This window comes from Sitodiplosis mosellana, unplaced genomic scaffold, assembly GCF_009176505.1.
Source record: "Sitodiplosis mosellana isolate CC-2019 unplaced genomic scaffold, AAFC_SMos_1.0 Smas_scaffold_1, whole genome shotgun sequence".
Taxonomy (NCBI): Eukaryota; Metazoa; Arthropoda; class Insecta; order Diptera; family Cecidomyiidae; genus Sitodiplosis; species Sitodiplosis mosellana.
This window is the reverse complement of record NW_022595244.1, coordinates 2265970-2283468: the sequence shown is the minus strand read 5'-3', so window position 1 is coordinate 2283468 and position 17499 is coordinate 2265970. Positions and strand designations below refer to the sequence as shown.

At 36.4% G+C, this 17499-nt stretch overlaps 1 protein-coding gene across 7 annotated transcripts in view; it reads left to right on the top strand.

Annotated features, from left to right (window-relative positions):
- The first annotated feature begins 68 nt into the window (after positions 1–68).
- LOC129571310 (myotubularin-related protein 4) overlaps positions 69–17499 on the top strand; it is a 28592-nt gene continuing 11161 nt past the window's right edge. For 5 of the 7 annotated variants that reach the window (XM_055451134.1, XM_055451107.1, XM_055451117.1 and 2 more), the window contains exon 1: positions 69–6419. In XM_055451134.1, coding sequence (XP_055307109.1) covers positions 6372–6419 — 48 coding nt within the window. In that variant the 5' untranslated portion in view covers positions 69–6371. The remainder of the gene's footprint in view (positions 6420–17499) is intronic. The other 2 variants (XM_055451094.1, XM_055451099.1) reach the window with 2 other exon arrangements.

The window sequence follows — 17499 nt, the reverse complement described above, 5'->3', positions numbered from 1 at the left end:
ATGTATGTCGTGAATTGCGCCACAAATAAATTCTAGTCAGATATGTGCAGCGCCATCTGCGTCATAGCAGCAGACAACGACAACGACGACCATTTGTTTCGAAATCCCATCAAAACATTAAACTAAAACATACGGAATACGAGTGTATTTGAGTCAGTGTGTGAAATCTCTTTGTTAGACGTCTATTTGACGACGACGACGGGCAATGATATACGATTTTTGTACACACAAACACGTTCGAAGCCACACAGAAAACTTAGAATTGTGTGAATAGATGCAGAAAAAAAGGAAGGAAAAAAGTAAAAAAAAAAAATCGAATTTTTCGACTAAAAACAGCAGCACCTCATCCACAATCAAAAGTACGATTCTAGTAAATAATTTGCTGTCATTGAATTGGATTTCGTGTGTATTTGTGGTAAATAGAAAAATATTTTCAGTGTGCATACAAAGTGCGTATTGGCTTTTTTCCAAATCAAAAAGTTAATTTGTCAAAACAAATATTTTCGCCTCGCAGCAAACGCAGACGAACAAAGAAGGAGAAAAATAATTTTTCGTTGTTTTTCATTTTGATTTTCAATTGAAATCAAATCGTCGCATAATATTTTCCATCTGACGTCATGTTTTCTTTTGTTATTGATGCACTACCAATCAATTTAGCCATTATTGTTGTGCATTCATCAGCGCCAGAGTTTTAATTTTCGTCAAAATAAATATAAATCAGTGTCTGAAAATTCAATGGAACGAACATAAAAGGCAACGACAACGTCGACGACGACGACGACGACGACGAATGCGAAAAAAAACGAAACACGATTTTCAGCTGACAGTCAGTGAGTGTATCAATTGAACGGCGAAGCAGTGGAAAAACAGTGTTTATGCACTATTGTCGAAACAAAAGACAGTGAATATACAGCGAGATAGAGAAATAAAGCGAACATTTTATTCGGACAAAAGACATAAAGAAAAACAATTGCATATACTCTTTTTTCTTCTCGCTTTCAAATACGAACTCGCTACACACAGCCATATAGAAATAAATGTGTGTGTCTTTATTCCGTGTGTGTGCTGTTTTTTTTCTATTTGTCTCATTGATTTTGGTTTCTCGAATAATAATCAAATAACACTACTGAATTTATTCACCGTTCGCTTCTTCATCATTGTTCAAGTTGTTATTGAAGCAAAACAAATAAAAAACGAGAGATTATTCATTTAGTGTGCTGTTTAATTCTCTAATTTGATTCGTGTTGTCGGATTGTGCGTGCGAGCGTGTGCTTCAAAAATGCCTGTGCCGTTGATATTCTGCAAGAAAAAAGTGCTTTCATTTTCGTTTGTGTTTTGAATTAGAAAAGGAAAGAAAAAAAATTTAGCAACGAAAAGAAAAATAAAAACCAAGATTCAAATTTGGAATTAAAACGGAAATAAAGTGCTGTGTGCATACTTTTTTTCTTCTTCTTTCGTTTCGTTACTTTCGTTTATGCTTGCAATTAGCAAAAAATTCCAGCAGCACCACCACCGCATTTGGCTGTTTATAAAAATTGCTTTTTCAAGTGGAAACGCCAGCAACTGAGCAGCAATAAATTTCACCATTGTTGTGAATTTACTGCAGAATAAGCAACAACAACAACATCAGCAGCAGCAATACACAGCAAGCAGACAATTGGTAAGTCGTGTGTTCATAATTGTTTTGTGTTTCGTTGTTTTGGTTGTGGTTTTTATTTCGGGTTTTTGTGTTCGACATTCAGAGGTATTCATGTGCAAATTCAGGTTGCGGGTTGTTTTTTTTTCCTCCATTCAGCTGCACTGTTTCGATTTTGCCATGTTTGACAGAAAATCGATTATTTTCGGTTGTCAGAATTTAAAAAAAAATGGACGTCAAAGGGCTATCCGGTGGTATTAGTGATGGTTTCAATGGTTTCAAAGAAAATTAGAGCAAATTTGATAACATACTCCATTGCTGTGGGTGGGTGTTGTGTGTTTGTGTATGTGTGTGACATGATATTGGATATTGACGGGTTCAAATTAGATATTTTGCCCGCATGACAGTCGAATAGGCCACAATTATACTCATATGCTGTAAACGTACGAGATGAAGCCGTTTTTTTTTCTATTTTCGTCACGTTGATCGACCGAATACACATCTCTATGGCAATCTGTTTGAATTGACAAGTAATTCAATATCATCCAATTGTATCTTTTGTACAGCCATTTTCAATCCACTTTTGCTGTGTTTTTTTTCTTATTCGTTTCGGTTTTTCTATTGATGATTCTTGCATTGTGAGACAAAAAAAAGTTTTTGCGTTGAATGCACGTGTATGATTGTGACTATAAATTTATTTTTAGTTCGATATGGATGTGCTCGCTCAAAAACAACAATGGTCAACATTGTTGGATTGAGTTGAAAAAAAAATAATTGCCGTCATCTGCGTGAATTCCACGAGACGATGTGTGTGTGTGTGTGTGTGTGTGTGTGTGTGTATAAGCCACTGAAATGATTCTATATGGCTATATATACTGTACTGTATGATACTATATAACATCAGAAATTCATATATATGATATGCTCATCACATGCTGTGTTTCGATCATCTTTTGTTTGTATACAAACATGTGTTTTGGTTTTGTCTATTCGTAAAGAACGGTTTATATTGAATGATACAACAACAACCACGAACGAAAAAGCGCGCACACACAAACGCATTTTGCACAGTTTGTACCGAAACCAGAATGGACGGTATATGTGTGTATTGTGATTGTGCCTTTGCTCTTTCGATTAACGTCAAGGATGCGACCATATTAAGGAAAAACAAAAGTGATTTCAAATTACAAATCATTTACAATTTGCCCATCGCCCTTCATAGCTTTTTTTCCCCTTCTTCTTTTCCTGCTAATCATCGTGAATTTATCGCTGGGCAATAAATGACCAAAAAAAATAGTTGCAAGTTCAATTGAGTGCGGCGGCATGACAGATCGATTCGATTCGATAAAAAGCGATAAATAATTTGTCATACAAGTATATCCATATTTATTTGTCTTGATGACGTTTTATTTTTGTTCGTTAACATTTAAACAGCCTATCAGTTTCTAGTTTTTCAATGTCACACGCTGTCAGCGCATAAGGAGAGAGAGCGCGCGCGCGGCAACAGCCGCCAAGCACAAAGAGAATACGAAATACGCATAAGCAAAATCTCGTGCGGCCGCACACGGTAGTTTTTTTTTGCTTTTTACTTTTCAATCATAAATATAGCACACTATCGAACGGAGTGTGATAAATCAACGAAAAGAACCAAATCACTTACATGCAATCAGTATTTGCGTGCAATTTGTAAGCGTGTCAGAAATTGAGCAAATAATAAACATAGAACCGAACCAAGCCAAGCCAAGCCAAGCCGATACGAAGCGAAATTCAAAAAAACCTGAAGGAAAAGCAACGAAAAAAAGTATTCTTTGTTCGTGCGCGACTCATTTGCATTTGTATTTTTTTTTGTTCGTTTGTGACAATAGACTTTGAACATACTGAGTCTTTTGCATATGCACATACATCGATCATCGGCGTTGCCTGGTGCTATTATGGTGCCGTTCGACACAACGATAATTCGGGCAATTTCTGCATTTGTTTGCATCAATTACGACGGTATTTTGAAAATGAGAGTTTGAACAAACCACACACCGACCCGAATCAAACGATAATTTTCACATTTTGTCGTTCGGTCGGAGAGGGGAAGACGGTGCATGAATGGAAAATGATAACCAAAGAACAACGGCTATAACGAAAATACAAAACCAAACAACAAATGTTCATCATTCTCTTTCTCTGTTTATGGATTCATTCAAGCCGCTATTCATTGTGTGCTCTCGGCTTCTTTATATTTCCCTTCATATGTTTTTATTTTGCTGCTTTTTTGTGTGTTGTGTAGTTTTTTTTTCCTCGTCTTTGTTTTGCTTCGCTTTCGCGATTATTTTCATTTGGTCTGTTCCATTCCGCTAGATGTGCGTGTGTTTTGGTGAGTGTACATGTGCACAATACATCTTAATTGAGGTATATTTGCATGCAGATGTGTGAGCGGTTACCTTGCCGCGATCTTATGCGGTCGTCACCGTATAAAATAGTACATACAAATGAAATAAACTTTAATAGCAGTGGAAAAAAAATCACACTTACGTAGCGAGCGTGCGCGAGAGAGAGAGAGAGACGGCAATGTATGTAAGGAGAACACGAAAAATAAAAATAAAAAACAAAACAAAACACGAAATGAACAACGATGAAGTATTCGAGTTATCATGACATAAACACAGACACTCTCTCACACACACAAACTCACTCGCAACCAGTCGCGTTCCGCATTTTGGTTACGTTGTATTTATTTCTTCGACTACATTTTTTCTTCTTACTTGCTTGCTTTGGTTGCACGGTGTGAGTTGAGTAATTTCTCCTGAGTCCGTGTGTTCACAATTTTTTTTTTCATTGGCGTGAGTGACGCGGCGCGCACGATCGCATATTCGGCCCATGCCGATAACACCAATGTTTGTGCGCCACACTTCAGTAGATATGTAAACGGTGTCGTTGTTTCAGTGATTATGTGAACATCGAATGGTATTGTTTATTATCAAATTGATGCGGCCACGATTTCTTCACATTTTCCATCGTTTATTTTCTTCGTCTTATGTCGCTTGGCCGTCATCGTCGTCTTCGTTTTGGTTTCTTCAAATTTGTAACGGCCGCCGCACACAAGTGAATGAAAATTTGATGAAAAAAAGAACTAATCTTGTGTTACTTTCACAAGCTTATTGCCTTCTGAGAAGCATAGAAAAAATGCTAGATCCAGCCCGAAGGCAGCACAGTGTGATGAGATTTTTCGTGACAGATTTCATTTCGCTTGTCTTCAGCTCGACGTTTCAGCATTTCAACGTGTGTGTTAATTGAATCAACGAACGAATTTTCAACGATCTGACAATTATCACGTCGGTCCGAAGTGAACCAAGTGCGATGTGTATATTTTTTCATTAGCAATAGATTCATAGCTAGATTTTCTGTCGCTAACCGAAACAACTGCACATATTTATAATAAGTGGTGAGAGAGTTTATTGTTTGCGAGCGAGAAAGAATTAACTCAAGTCGTTTTCAGTGGAAATCAGCAAATCACAACAGGTTTTTGGTTACAGTGTGACGAATGAGCTCATTGAAATGTTGTGATTCGACTCCTAATCGAAACGGTTATGATTCGAGGAATGAAATTTTCGACGAAACGTGCTTCGAAAATGAGCTCCATCAATCTGTGATGAAGCATGCGAAAACCCATTTATAGAAAGCATACACAGTCAGAACGATTTTTCGCTGCTACTGCTGTTGCTTCTTCTTCGTCTTCGACTGTAATTATAAACATTTACTCGAAAAGCATTCAATCAATGGAATTGTTTCAAGTAGTGGAGTTGGAGTGTGTGTGTGTGCGTGTTTTTTCTCCTGTGGTTTTCGTGATTATAATCAATGACACGTACGAGAGATAGAGATGTGTTTTCATATTGGGATGCACAGTTAATTAAATGGATGGATTCTCTCAATAGTTTACCGATTCAAGTGGTTTTTGTTTTTCGTACGGAACTTCCGTTTAAATTCCATTCGCAACATTGTTAGCGAAAGACAATGTTTTTTCGTTGTTCTTTCAACAAAATGTGGGTCATCATCAGATAAATTTCACGGAAAGAATAACAAGCAGATTCTTGGCGAAAGAAAAAAAATCAACAAAAGAACGGGAACTTTAAACGCATGGAAACAAAATGCAAACTTTACCGTATCGAACACAAACGTTCTGTGATGTTGAACATCAGCATATAAATTTAAAAGTTCAGTTCTTTTTTTTCGTTTAAATGTGTATACACTGTAAACTAAGTGAACCGATTGAACATTATAAATTATTACGGGCTATACCCCCACACACACACACACATTCGTCCACGATGAAAAAAGAGCACCAATCGATCGATCGATACCGAACACTGGAAATCAATATTTATTTAAATCAAACAACTGTGGAATGATTTTTTGCTCGTCTTTTCAATTATTACGGTTTATTAGTTTGCTGTAATGAAAAAAAAATGAATCGACTGAAAGTCAATCCAATTAAAAAGTAACTCAAGTTAAAAGAAAGAAAGATAGAAGAAGAAAAACGCAATCAGCATTCAGTGAACCGTTTGTTATCGTTGATTATTATTGATTAAATACAGAAAAATAGAGAGCGAATTTAAAAGAAAAGAGATTTTATATGTGTGTGTGTTTATATACAGTTGTGATGTGCCGGTTTTTGGACTTACAATTCATTTGAAACGTACATTTCGGTTGTTGTTTTCTATCCGTATCTACAAATGAACACATTAAAATGCCGATCGCATTCGAAATCACATCGCTGGATAATCTGGCTATCGATGTGAGTACCGAGATTTTATTTCTTGCAAGAAAGAGAGATTCCATTGGATCCAATGGCAGAGTGAAACGATAGCGTTTTGAAATTCAAAGAATTTAACCCTCTAATGCATATATTTTATACAGAGCTGGGAATTTTTTTCCATGCTTATTTTACCTCATAAGCACTTAAAAAAATATTCATAATCTGGTATAATGCTGGAATTATCAATAAATCGCAAAAATCAAAATGGTCTTATAAGTACAGTCATGCATTTACGACCAATATGGAAATTGCGAAGTATATGAACAAACCGAATTTGCATAGCTGTACTTATAAGAACAGCTTGCAAATTGAGTGATGTTGACATCGGAATTCGTGAATATCATTTTTTCTGGATTATTTGTGATAAAAATAGGTTAAAATAAAATGAAAATAAAATTCCACACTAAACCAAGCACACAAAATATCAAACAAAAAGAAATCCAAATTGCATGGCTGTACTTATAAGAACAGTATGCAAATTGACGGACAAATGTTGCACAATTGTAAAAAATCATTGAACTTGAATTGAATTTGGTTAAAAACACTCCAAATAAGCAGAAAAAAAATTCTTGAGGTCAACAAAATAATTTTATTCGATTTAATCACGTTTCAAAAACAGGACACGAAACGAAAATAATTTATTTTTACGGAAACGTCGTTTTCTTGTACAAATGTTGTCATAACTTGACACTGGTTGACCGCACACAGAATTTTTATGAGAAAGAAATGTGCGCTAGTGTTCTCCAACGAAAACTGTCATACATTATTTTGTGACATAATCAATGATTCGCATTATAGAAAGGTTTAAATGAACCAACCTTATAAGTTCACGTATGCACTAGAGGGTTAAAATAAACAACACGGCATAATACCCAATGTTGTATTTTATTTCATTTGGTCTTTCTCCTTTTTGATTACACATTTCAGCACATTAATTTCATTGTGGAGCATTTTTGGTGATGTGAATTTTCTTGGAGGTGTAAATAAAGTGTTGCAATAATAACATAAATCTTCCTATCTGAACGAATACCATGTTTAAGTCATCAGCATTTATATGTGGTGTGGTTATGATTTGCCGCCGCTCGAGGTCGCATTTATAATGTGTTGAACCATTACCTAAACCTCAAAGTCGGAATTTATGTATTGGATGAGCTCACCGTGTTTGTTGCAAATGCGTATTTTCCCAGAAAAATTCTTTTTCACTGACGCGCGAAATTGTTTCGTCGTTTTTTTTCTCGGTCAAATTGGCAGAAGGGTGCTTTTCTTTTGAGCCAGTTTATAAATGAGATTTGGGCACACAAAAAAATGGTTTCTTCGCTAATTTCCACTGCTCATTTTCCATTGAGAATGTTATTAACCTAGATTATTTGGTTCGTTCAATTACTCAAGAAATGGGTACGTCTTTGAAAAGTGTAGTGTTTCAAAGTTGTTGTTCTTAGTATTCATGATAGAAAGAAGGACAACTTTGTTCGAGATGTCATGGTAACAACATAAAAGGAAATGGTTGTTGTCATGGATCCTGAATCTTTGAACCCACGCAAGCAAAAAAAAACACACACACACACAAAATCACACCACAAGCAGACATAACCACATACATTTCACTTGCACAAAGCACGCACACACACACTGCGATTATTGCTGTAAAATTGAAAATGTGTGTATATTGGATTGAGATTGATTATAGCGCTGCTAAAACTACCCATTGATTAGAATTCAACAATATGGCTCATAAATAATATTGAGAGGGAAAAAAGTGGCTTGCAATTGAAACGTTCACCAGAAAATTGCTAACGGCAATCATACCAAATCCATTAAAGCGTTTTGAGCCATTCACGTTTTTCATTTACTTTTTTTATGCCCCATTCCATTGTGCTTAGAATTTCAAGTCTGTGAAACTTTTTGTAACAAATCACTTTTACCTCCGGTTTTTGTTGTTGCTGCTCTATCCATGTATTTTTCATCCAGTTCAAGTAATGTTCGTATCATAAAATGATTTGCGCTTTCTCGTTGGCCTTGCAGCCGTGTGGCAATTTCGTCGATTGTTTCACTCGAGTCAGTGGCATTTCGCGTTAATGCATAAATCTTTCACACTGACGCGGCTGACTATAGCAACAAAGAGAGAGAACATTGGCGTGAACGCCTCCGCAAATGCTATCATTAATTTCATCGCGAAAATGGATGACTTGAAAAGAGACGACGATGACGGCGAAGAAGAAAAAGAGATCGCATTGAAGTCGTGCGAAATGAACATATGCCAAGGAATAAGAGTGAATTATATGACCGTCTATCCATCGAGACACTTTTGTTGCACATTTTCCTCTTAATATTATTCATGCTGCGCCACACATTTCCGAGCCCACGTGACAATTTCACCATGATACAGCACCTTTTTTTTCCTTCTGATTGCAGTTCAGTGTTGTGCGTGTGTGTGGAACATGAACGTGTTATGGATACATTTTTTTCGATAAGGAAGTTTTGCAACGCGCAATAATTTCAAGTGGGAAGCCCATTCTTCTAAAAGTTGCCGGCATATTCTTGTTTTCCAACACGGAGCCAACTCCGCCAATTCATGTACCGTTCGTTCGATAGTCTACATTACGTTGGTTACGTATAGAAACCTACAATGACGACGACGTATAGGAAATCTATACTATATATCACACAGTTGCTATAGATGTGTGTTTGGTGTCCTATTTTCAACTTTCCTAATTGTTTATAGACGAACGCCCACATCAACACACCAAACTCTATCATTTCGATGTGATGCTGCTGCCATCAATTCTCGTCTCAATATATACATATACCGAGATTAAAGTTTGCACAATTTACCGCCCCACTGACAACACATCATGTGCAGAGGTATGATTTCAGTAGCGTTCAAGTAATTTCCGTTATGAACGGAATGTGCATGCTGTGGAAAAGCATATGAAACTTAAATTGCCAATAAATAAAATTGTCACAAACATGTCTTTGCTCCATCCATGGTAACCAACGAGTAAATTTTTCTACGAAAAATATGAACGAAATTCATGCTGATTTCCTTCCGTACAATTTTTGTGACACACTAATCCAAAGTCGATGCAAACACTATGCAATTTCTATACGGTATTAATAAATTCGGATGAAAATGGAATCATCTTCAATTTTCACTTGAGCAATTTGTCTAACGAAGGAACTTTTATCATACGAACACAAAATTTCCACACGAAATAGCAATCTACAGAATTATTTACGGTAGATCCATGAATGTGGGGCTCGAACTAAAAGATACATCGCTATAGATAATATATTGCATACTCTGTGTATCTGGCATACACACACACACACACACCGGCCATATAATCATGTGACTCGAATATGTGTGTAAATGTGGAACACACACAATAGCTCTATGCGCTTGCCATTAAACAACCATAAATGTCGTATTAAATGAATGAAGCGTTATTTTTTTTCTCATTCGTTTGTTGCTAGTAAGACCCATGGAACTGTGTCATGGCTATTGTTTTTCCACGTTGCAAACACAGATGTATAATATTGTAGTTTAATGGACAGAAAGTCAGAAAGCGAGTAAAGCGAAGCGGATATATTGTGCTTCCTTTCAACAGGAACAAACAACACCGACACATCACTTTCCGTATCGTTCCTTGCATTTTATGAATTTGCCAATGAAAAACTGAATTTCATTATTATTTTATCGTATAAAAATCTTATAATCTCATCGTGTCATTTTAATCTAATTTTAAAATGCAACTCAGTCGGTGACAGTGCCAAGAAAATGAATTGCTTTTAACATACGCTGAATAGAATATATTCAAAATTGATAATGCAAACTAAGACGTTTTCCTGGTACTTGGATGAATAAAACAAAAGAGTGGTACGGTTTTCAAGATTTCTTCTGTTCTTGACATGATGATGCTTTTTTAAACCATTTAGCCTGGTAAGCTACGATAATACTGTTAAGAACGCAAGGCAACTGCTGTATTTTTAGCGAGGAAAAATGTAATTACCTTGTAAACTGCAAGCGATTTGTGTGTTGGTCTGGCGAATTGTGTAATCGCACTGAATGAATGGCTTGACTGAAGTGAAACAGCTTTCGAACTGAATGTCATTAGCTGACAATGGCTGTGGAAACAAGATGTCGATTACAATTAGAAAGTGGCACTAAATCAAATGGTTGCGTCCAATTAAAATTGACCATAAATTTTGCTTTGACTTGTTCGTGCCATAGCCAAGAGGTATGCATTGGCGTGGAAGATATTGTTGTTTCTTGTTGCACTCGTTAAGCAGCATCAAATTTGATGGACGTAAACACACAACAGTTTATCGGGGAGCAAAATGAGCTAGATAATGAAGTCTTTTGCTTACCTTGGTATCAATTTTTAATTGCCTTGAAAACCATTTTATGCACAAGACACTCACAATGTGAAGCTAACTCTTGTTAACAGTGTTGCATCGTTAGATGGATGAAGGGTGCCATTTGCACAAGATAAACCATGTTTGCTTGCTACTTTTCAATCTCAAGTTTTTCTTTCCTTCCCTCTTCATATCCTCTCGAAAAGGCTTTCCACTCGGCTAGAAAGATACGGATGCATCTGCCATTCGAGAGATCTGTTGCCTTGGATTCGATTATTTGTTCGTTCCATTGAGATTATATGTTCTATTTGATTTCACAAATGCGATGTACTGCGAACATATGGATAGCAGCGTCAGTCAAATGAACCAGATGCCACTAGGTGGTGGCACAAATGTTTTATGAAATGAAATTTTATTGCAAATTGTACGAGTGCCTTCTGGAGACAAAAACGAATGAACGCAATTCAGCTGCGGCACATTGCAACCAGAGGTCGCAAGCGGGCCGAAAAATTGGCCCGAGGCCCACCCGAATCTCTTCAAAATATGCCCGAGACCCGCCCGTCGCCCGAAATTTTTCAATCTTCTGGCTTCGGGCGGGGCTACGGGACGGACTCCCGTTGCCACCTCTGATTGCAACGCAATAGTTTTCGTTATTTCGTATCGGGTGAAATTGCGACCGCGAACATTCCAATTCGATATATCAAAATGACGATGGAATTTTCCTTTGTGCACCACAACATTCAATACTATGAGATAAACCAATTTGAGAGAAGCAGAAAAAAGCTCAACCGAACAATGAAAACTTTCATCATACACGAATCATCACTGTAATCTTGAACAAATTCCGTCAATTTCCATTTTATTAGCCATCAATTTGGATGGGTTTTATTTATCTTTTTTTTGCTTGTTGTTGCTGTTCAGAGTGTTCGGTGTATGTCAAGTGTGGCGTCAGTGTGATTTGCCAATTGAAGATAATTTTAAATTCATGCACGTCATATCGCACCGACGGAGAGTGAAAATTGGCCGCCAGAAAATAAAAATGGGATAGAAAGAGATAGATAAGAAGGGGAAAAGAGAGACGTTTGAAAGACGTAGCTGAACCGAAAAATGAAAAGCGAATTTTATATATGTTGAAATAAGATTGGCAGCAACGCATTGCTATATCAAAACAAATGCAAACGGTTTTTGTTGTTTTGCGTTCGGGCGATTGACGTTTTTGAGTTTTTAATGGCGAAACACGGTGCCGGCGCATTCGCTTAGAATTGGAAGAATACCAGGAGAGAATGTCATGTGATGAAAAGGTCATCACTTGAGATGATTGAGTTTATCTGTGAAAGGCCACCACTCAAAAATGACGTGATTCTCATTTCGCTCATTGCCACACTCGTCAGTGCACTGCACAGTGTTTGTGTCTCCCTTCCTCTCTCACTTGGCGATTAAATGCATCATCAGCTATTTATATACATATTTCTATCCGTTTGTAATCGCACAGTAAAAAACGGCGTTCGTCACATCTCATCCATTAAGCGCCGTCCAAACGGACATTTATCTCTCACAACACACACACACATACGGCAAAGATTGTGAACAAATATTGGCGATGAGCCGATAAAAAGAAACCCGATGAAATATTAGACTTTGTCGCTTTGCATTTCGTATTTTTTTTAAAATTAAAATTACAATATTTGAGTAGCAAATAGAAGAGAAAATGAAAAAGTTGTACAATTGATAACACATCACCGCAGCGCATTACTTAATTAGGTAAAAAAAGAGTATTTTCAGCTCAATAAAACGTAATCGCTTCGCTGTAAATTAGAAAAATAGATGAATCGAACAAATGTTTAGTAGCAATCGAAAGTACATTGTTGCAAACCGCAGCCGTCTTTTTTTTCCAACTCGTTGTTGGTTGATAGAGTCGAGTGATAAAGAATGCAGATTAAATGCAAGTTTGACGATTATAACTGCATTATGGTTTGCAATCAAATGGAACTGATAAAACGCTCCGATAATTTGTTTGGGTCGCTTATCAACCGCATGTAAGTGCCAACGATTTTGTTGAGCAGCAAAACACAAAACCAATAAACTCATGTGGTGAACTCATGCTGCTGCAAGTGTTTGCTCATTTGGGAATAAAACGCGACTCAATGAGTTTGCAATCAGCGAAATCAAACAATGAACAAATTATTCGAACAAAGTAAGAAAATTATGGAAGGTCAGTTTTGAGACGTAATTCAATGTGATCATGTGTGCATATATGTGTGTGCATGTATGTGTTTGTGTGATGTGCTGTGCAGTGCATTGTATAGTTTCCAAGCGAATATATTTACATTAACTAGCGCCTGCCTTTTTTCGAAATATCATGTGTATGTACATAACGAGAAAAATATGTTCCCTTGAATTTGATTCATCCGGCTCTATTAAATCTAATAATAGTTGCACACAACGGCGATTGTACATGCCCGCGCTCGCGGAAAAATCAATCACGGAAGTTGTTGATGTGCATGTGAAAGTTTTCGCCGGCATTTGAATACATTCAACGGAACCAAGTGGACCGCAGATATTGCGGCGTTGGTTTAAAAATAGAGATAGGATGAAAATAGGCCGGTCGATGAAAATCAATACCGTTTCAATGGCTATGAAGATAAAAAAAAACAACACAGAGTCCCTACCCACAAATATAATATTGCCTGACTTGAATGAATTATTACACCGCAGCATCCTGGTTTCGAATAACCTATCAAATACACAAACACACAAAAAAACGAGTGAAAGCATTCAAATTTCGGTTTCTCTCCGCAGAAATTCATTGACCTCAAATGAGGCATATTGAAAGATGAACTCGAAAACAGGTTGACGAGCGAACAAAAACAACATCGACACCTCTTTTTTGTTTGTTTATTCGTTCGTTGAAACGTGCTCCGGGTGCATTCGTAGACAAGCGTTGCAACTTTTGCGCAATTTATTGCTAATTCAAGGTATAAAATGTCGTTGTGACTTTATTTACATTTCGATCACTGATAAAAAATAAAAAATGACTGATGAATGTGTGTGTGAGTGTGTGTTGTGTCTCAGGCACGGCAGACACAGGCATTTATGGAATCTTATAACTGGAGCAATCGCAGTTTTAACGTTGAATAAATACTTCGATCAACAATCATTTCGATTGATATGTAATAATTAATAGGCATCAGTGCCTAGCGCACGCCATTTAACGTCATTAAAATTATATGGTCAGTGAAGTGAGACAGAGAGAGGTAGAATAATTGATGCAATCACTGTGTGTAAGTCAAAATCACGACAGATGCAATGCTCAATTTGTCGGCTACAATTTTTGATTTTTTTTATATCGAATATGAGGACAAGGTTGTCTAAGGTTAACTGGCTCACGCATTGTGTGTGATGCATCGTATGCCATACGCACAGCTATATATTATTCGATTCGTGCATACATTTTTTTCTTCTTTTTCTAACATTCAAAACGTTTTTAATGCGTTGTCATGTTCGCAGTGTTCTCGCGATGCATCAATTGCAGTTTAGAAAGCGAAACTGAATGTCGTGAGCTCACTTCAAGGCCGATCAAACGCTGACTCAACACCACACGCATTCAATTTGTTTCCTAAAAATAAACTCAAATCAATTTGCTTTCGCACAGCTTAGTCGGTCGTTGTTTTTCATTCATTCGCTCTCTCATCCGTCCAATTAAATGAAAATTCTGAAAAAGTCAAACAATTAAAATGAACTCCAATTTAAATATTAATTTCCAATGAAGCTCATTAGTTATCATCAGCATTTTCAATTTCAGCGAATCGCTTCGGTTGTCGGTTGTCGGTTGTCGAAATGATTTCATCGAATTCAATTTCATCGTATCAGCGAAGTTGCAATGAGTGAAAATGGCCACTTTTAGCAAAATAATATCACTGATTAAGATTCTGCGAGGTTTTATCGTCGCATTCTATTTGCATTCGCTCTTGTATCGCAATGAATTATTCATTTGGTTCAATTTTTGATATCGCATTTGCAGCATCGACAGCAATATGCGATTGCATTTCAAACAGTTTCCAGCAGCAGCAGCAGCAGCATTGACAACCGAAAAACCCATTCAGCGCTTTAAACCTAATTAAATCAAACGACATTTTAAGTGAAAACATCAACCGTAAATCAAATGCATGCCGTACTTCATTCGCGTACACTCTACATACGTATACAATGTTGCAAATTATGCATGCCGAACACAAAAGTGAAATGAGCCAACTTTTGAATATGCAATTAAAACTGTCTGCTGTATATACAGTGTACTGTACACCGTACACATATGTATGAGCCAGAATCGATATGGATTTAGTTGCAGACTAGCGAGAAAGAGAGAAGATGGGAGGGAGAAATGGAAAATATAAATCTATTTATAGCATCGAGATAGTACCAATCTATTTTCCACAGTCTCATCAGATACTTTGCCACTCTCGAATGTTTAACAACTTGCCAAAATCCCACTTGCATTAATTGATGTCTTGGTACAACGACACAAAGTAATTTTTCATCGTCGAACATGTCTTGGCTCAATAAGATCATCGGTCTTATCTAGCATTTCGAAGATGCTCGGAATTATTCGAGTGAAAACAGTATTTTGAACTTAATTACGTTACAACTTTGCTGTGATACTCGCACGAAACCAACGTTGGTTGTGCGAATGAAAGAGGCACATATGGAAAGAAAAATGGCGAAAACTAGAGACAGACAGAGCTCTATGTTTGTTTTCCAGAGAAAGAAAACACGAAGCTCAAACACTATTTTCCCAACACATACCACCATGTATAGTGTATCAATTGCATCTGTGGGTTAAGCAATTTGTTGTAATTGAACAACAAAAGAGAAAACTTGCAAAATTAAATGTACTATTTATATTTCTCACCTTTGACTTGTACCTATCGACAGTTTGGAAGCATGTTTTAGCACATTTCTTCTCTCCCGCAATCTAGGGGAATATCACGCTTAAATCATTTCAAATATTTCAAAAAAATCCAATTTATCTCTAAGAATCTGTCGTATGAAATATGGCGGAATATTTGTGAATACGGCGGAATATTTTGGATTTTTGTGATTATGAATGATATTTAAATGTATTTATTTAGATTTAATGCAAAAAATCTCAAATATCTCCAAAATCCACAAAAATCTGATTTATTTATTCGAAATATTCGAAAATATGTCATACGATTGATGTTTATTTCAAATATCTCAAATATCCCACAAGATTCAGGAGCGTGATATTCCCCTAGCCCGCAATTACCATAATTAAAATGTAATTATTTCATTATTTTATTTATTTTATTCGGTGTGCGTTCGCCTCATTCTTTCTTTGCAATAGACTGCATTTTGGCAACCTTTGCAACAATAAAAAATAAAAAAAGTGATTACTTTGTTGGTTTGTATTTTTCGTCGCTCATTCTCTCATCGACGAAAATGTATTTAAAGTCCAGATTATTCGGAATAGTGTTTCGGCTTGAAATTGGCACAGTTCTGATGTCATCAATACGATTGGCACAATTTTCATGTGAAAATAAGCTGAAATATATAGAACAGTTGCCAAAAATAGACAATTCAATGGTGAACAATGTATGTGTGCACGCTTTCAATTTCATATCACCCCAACATGTGATAGAAGTTCTATCAGACAATTTTAATTTCCTTTTACATTACACCATTCGTGTGGAATCAATTTCGTAAAATAAATTGTTAGAGCAGTGTTACTTCGGTTTGAATGGCAACCGATAAACTCGATAATCCATTCGGAATTTTCATCGGAAATGGAATTTTATCGGATTTCAAATGAATTTTCAAGTTTACATTTCTTCCAGTCGATATCGGCTATATGTGCCAGCTGAGGCGTTTGGTTTGATTGCAATGGATCACACTTTCACATTGAAAGTTCACTGAAAATATATTTACGAAAGCAATATGTATAATTGTATATTCCAAACCATATGGCCGCTATAAAATTTACGTAACCACACATGAAAAATTCGGATTTTCGTTATGAAATTTTTAGACATGGGCTTCAATTTTGAGTAGAATACATTTCGTCGAATTGAATTTTAAATTGTGTACAACCGAAAAGAAAAGGGAAAAAAATATCCGCCACTAGAGCCTTTTCCATTTTGCAATTCAATCACGTGGAAGCGTAAATCGAACGAGTGCTATTGAACGGCAGCACAATGAAGTTTATCCATTAAAATGTGGTGTTTCAGTTCGATTTTTTAACCTTATGCAAATATCGTATCGAATTTTTCGTGTGCAGTCGCCGTTTTTTTTCTTTGTTGTTCATTTCATCGGTCGGTCTGTTGGTTCGTTCGTTCCCTTTCTATTTTTAGGTTAATGTGTTGCTCATGTTACAATAACCTGTATATATTTAAAATTCATTGCATTCTCGGTCAGACACACACATACGCACGTCATTCTTTGCTCAGTTCTTGGAAATGAAATTAAAATATGCAATTAAATGTGATCCTCACGACAAATGTGTTGATAAAATAGCCGCCGCTCAATGACTAATTGATAAAATTTCATTTGGAATATAAATTGAACATTTTTGCATTTATTAACGGCAAAACACACAGAAACTGGCTTATATGGAATAGTTCCGCCGCGCGACCCGTTCTAAAACGATATAATGAAAAGAAAGAATGAGGGAAGAACAATTAATATG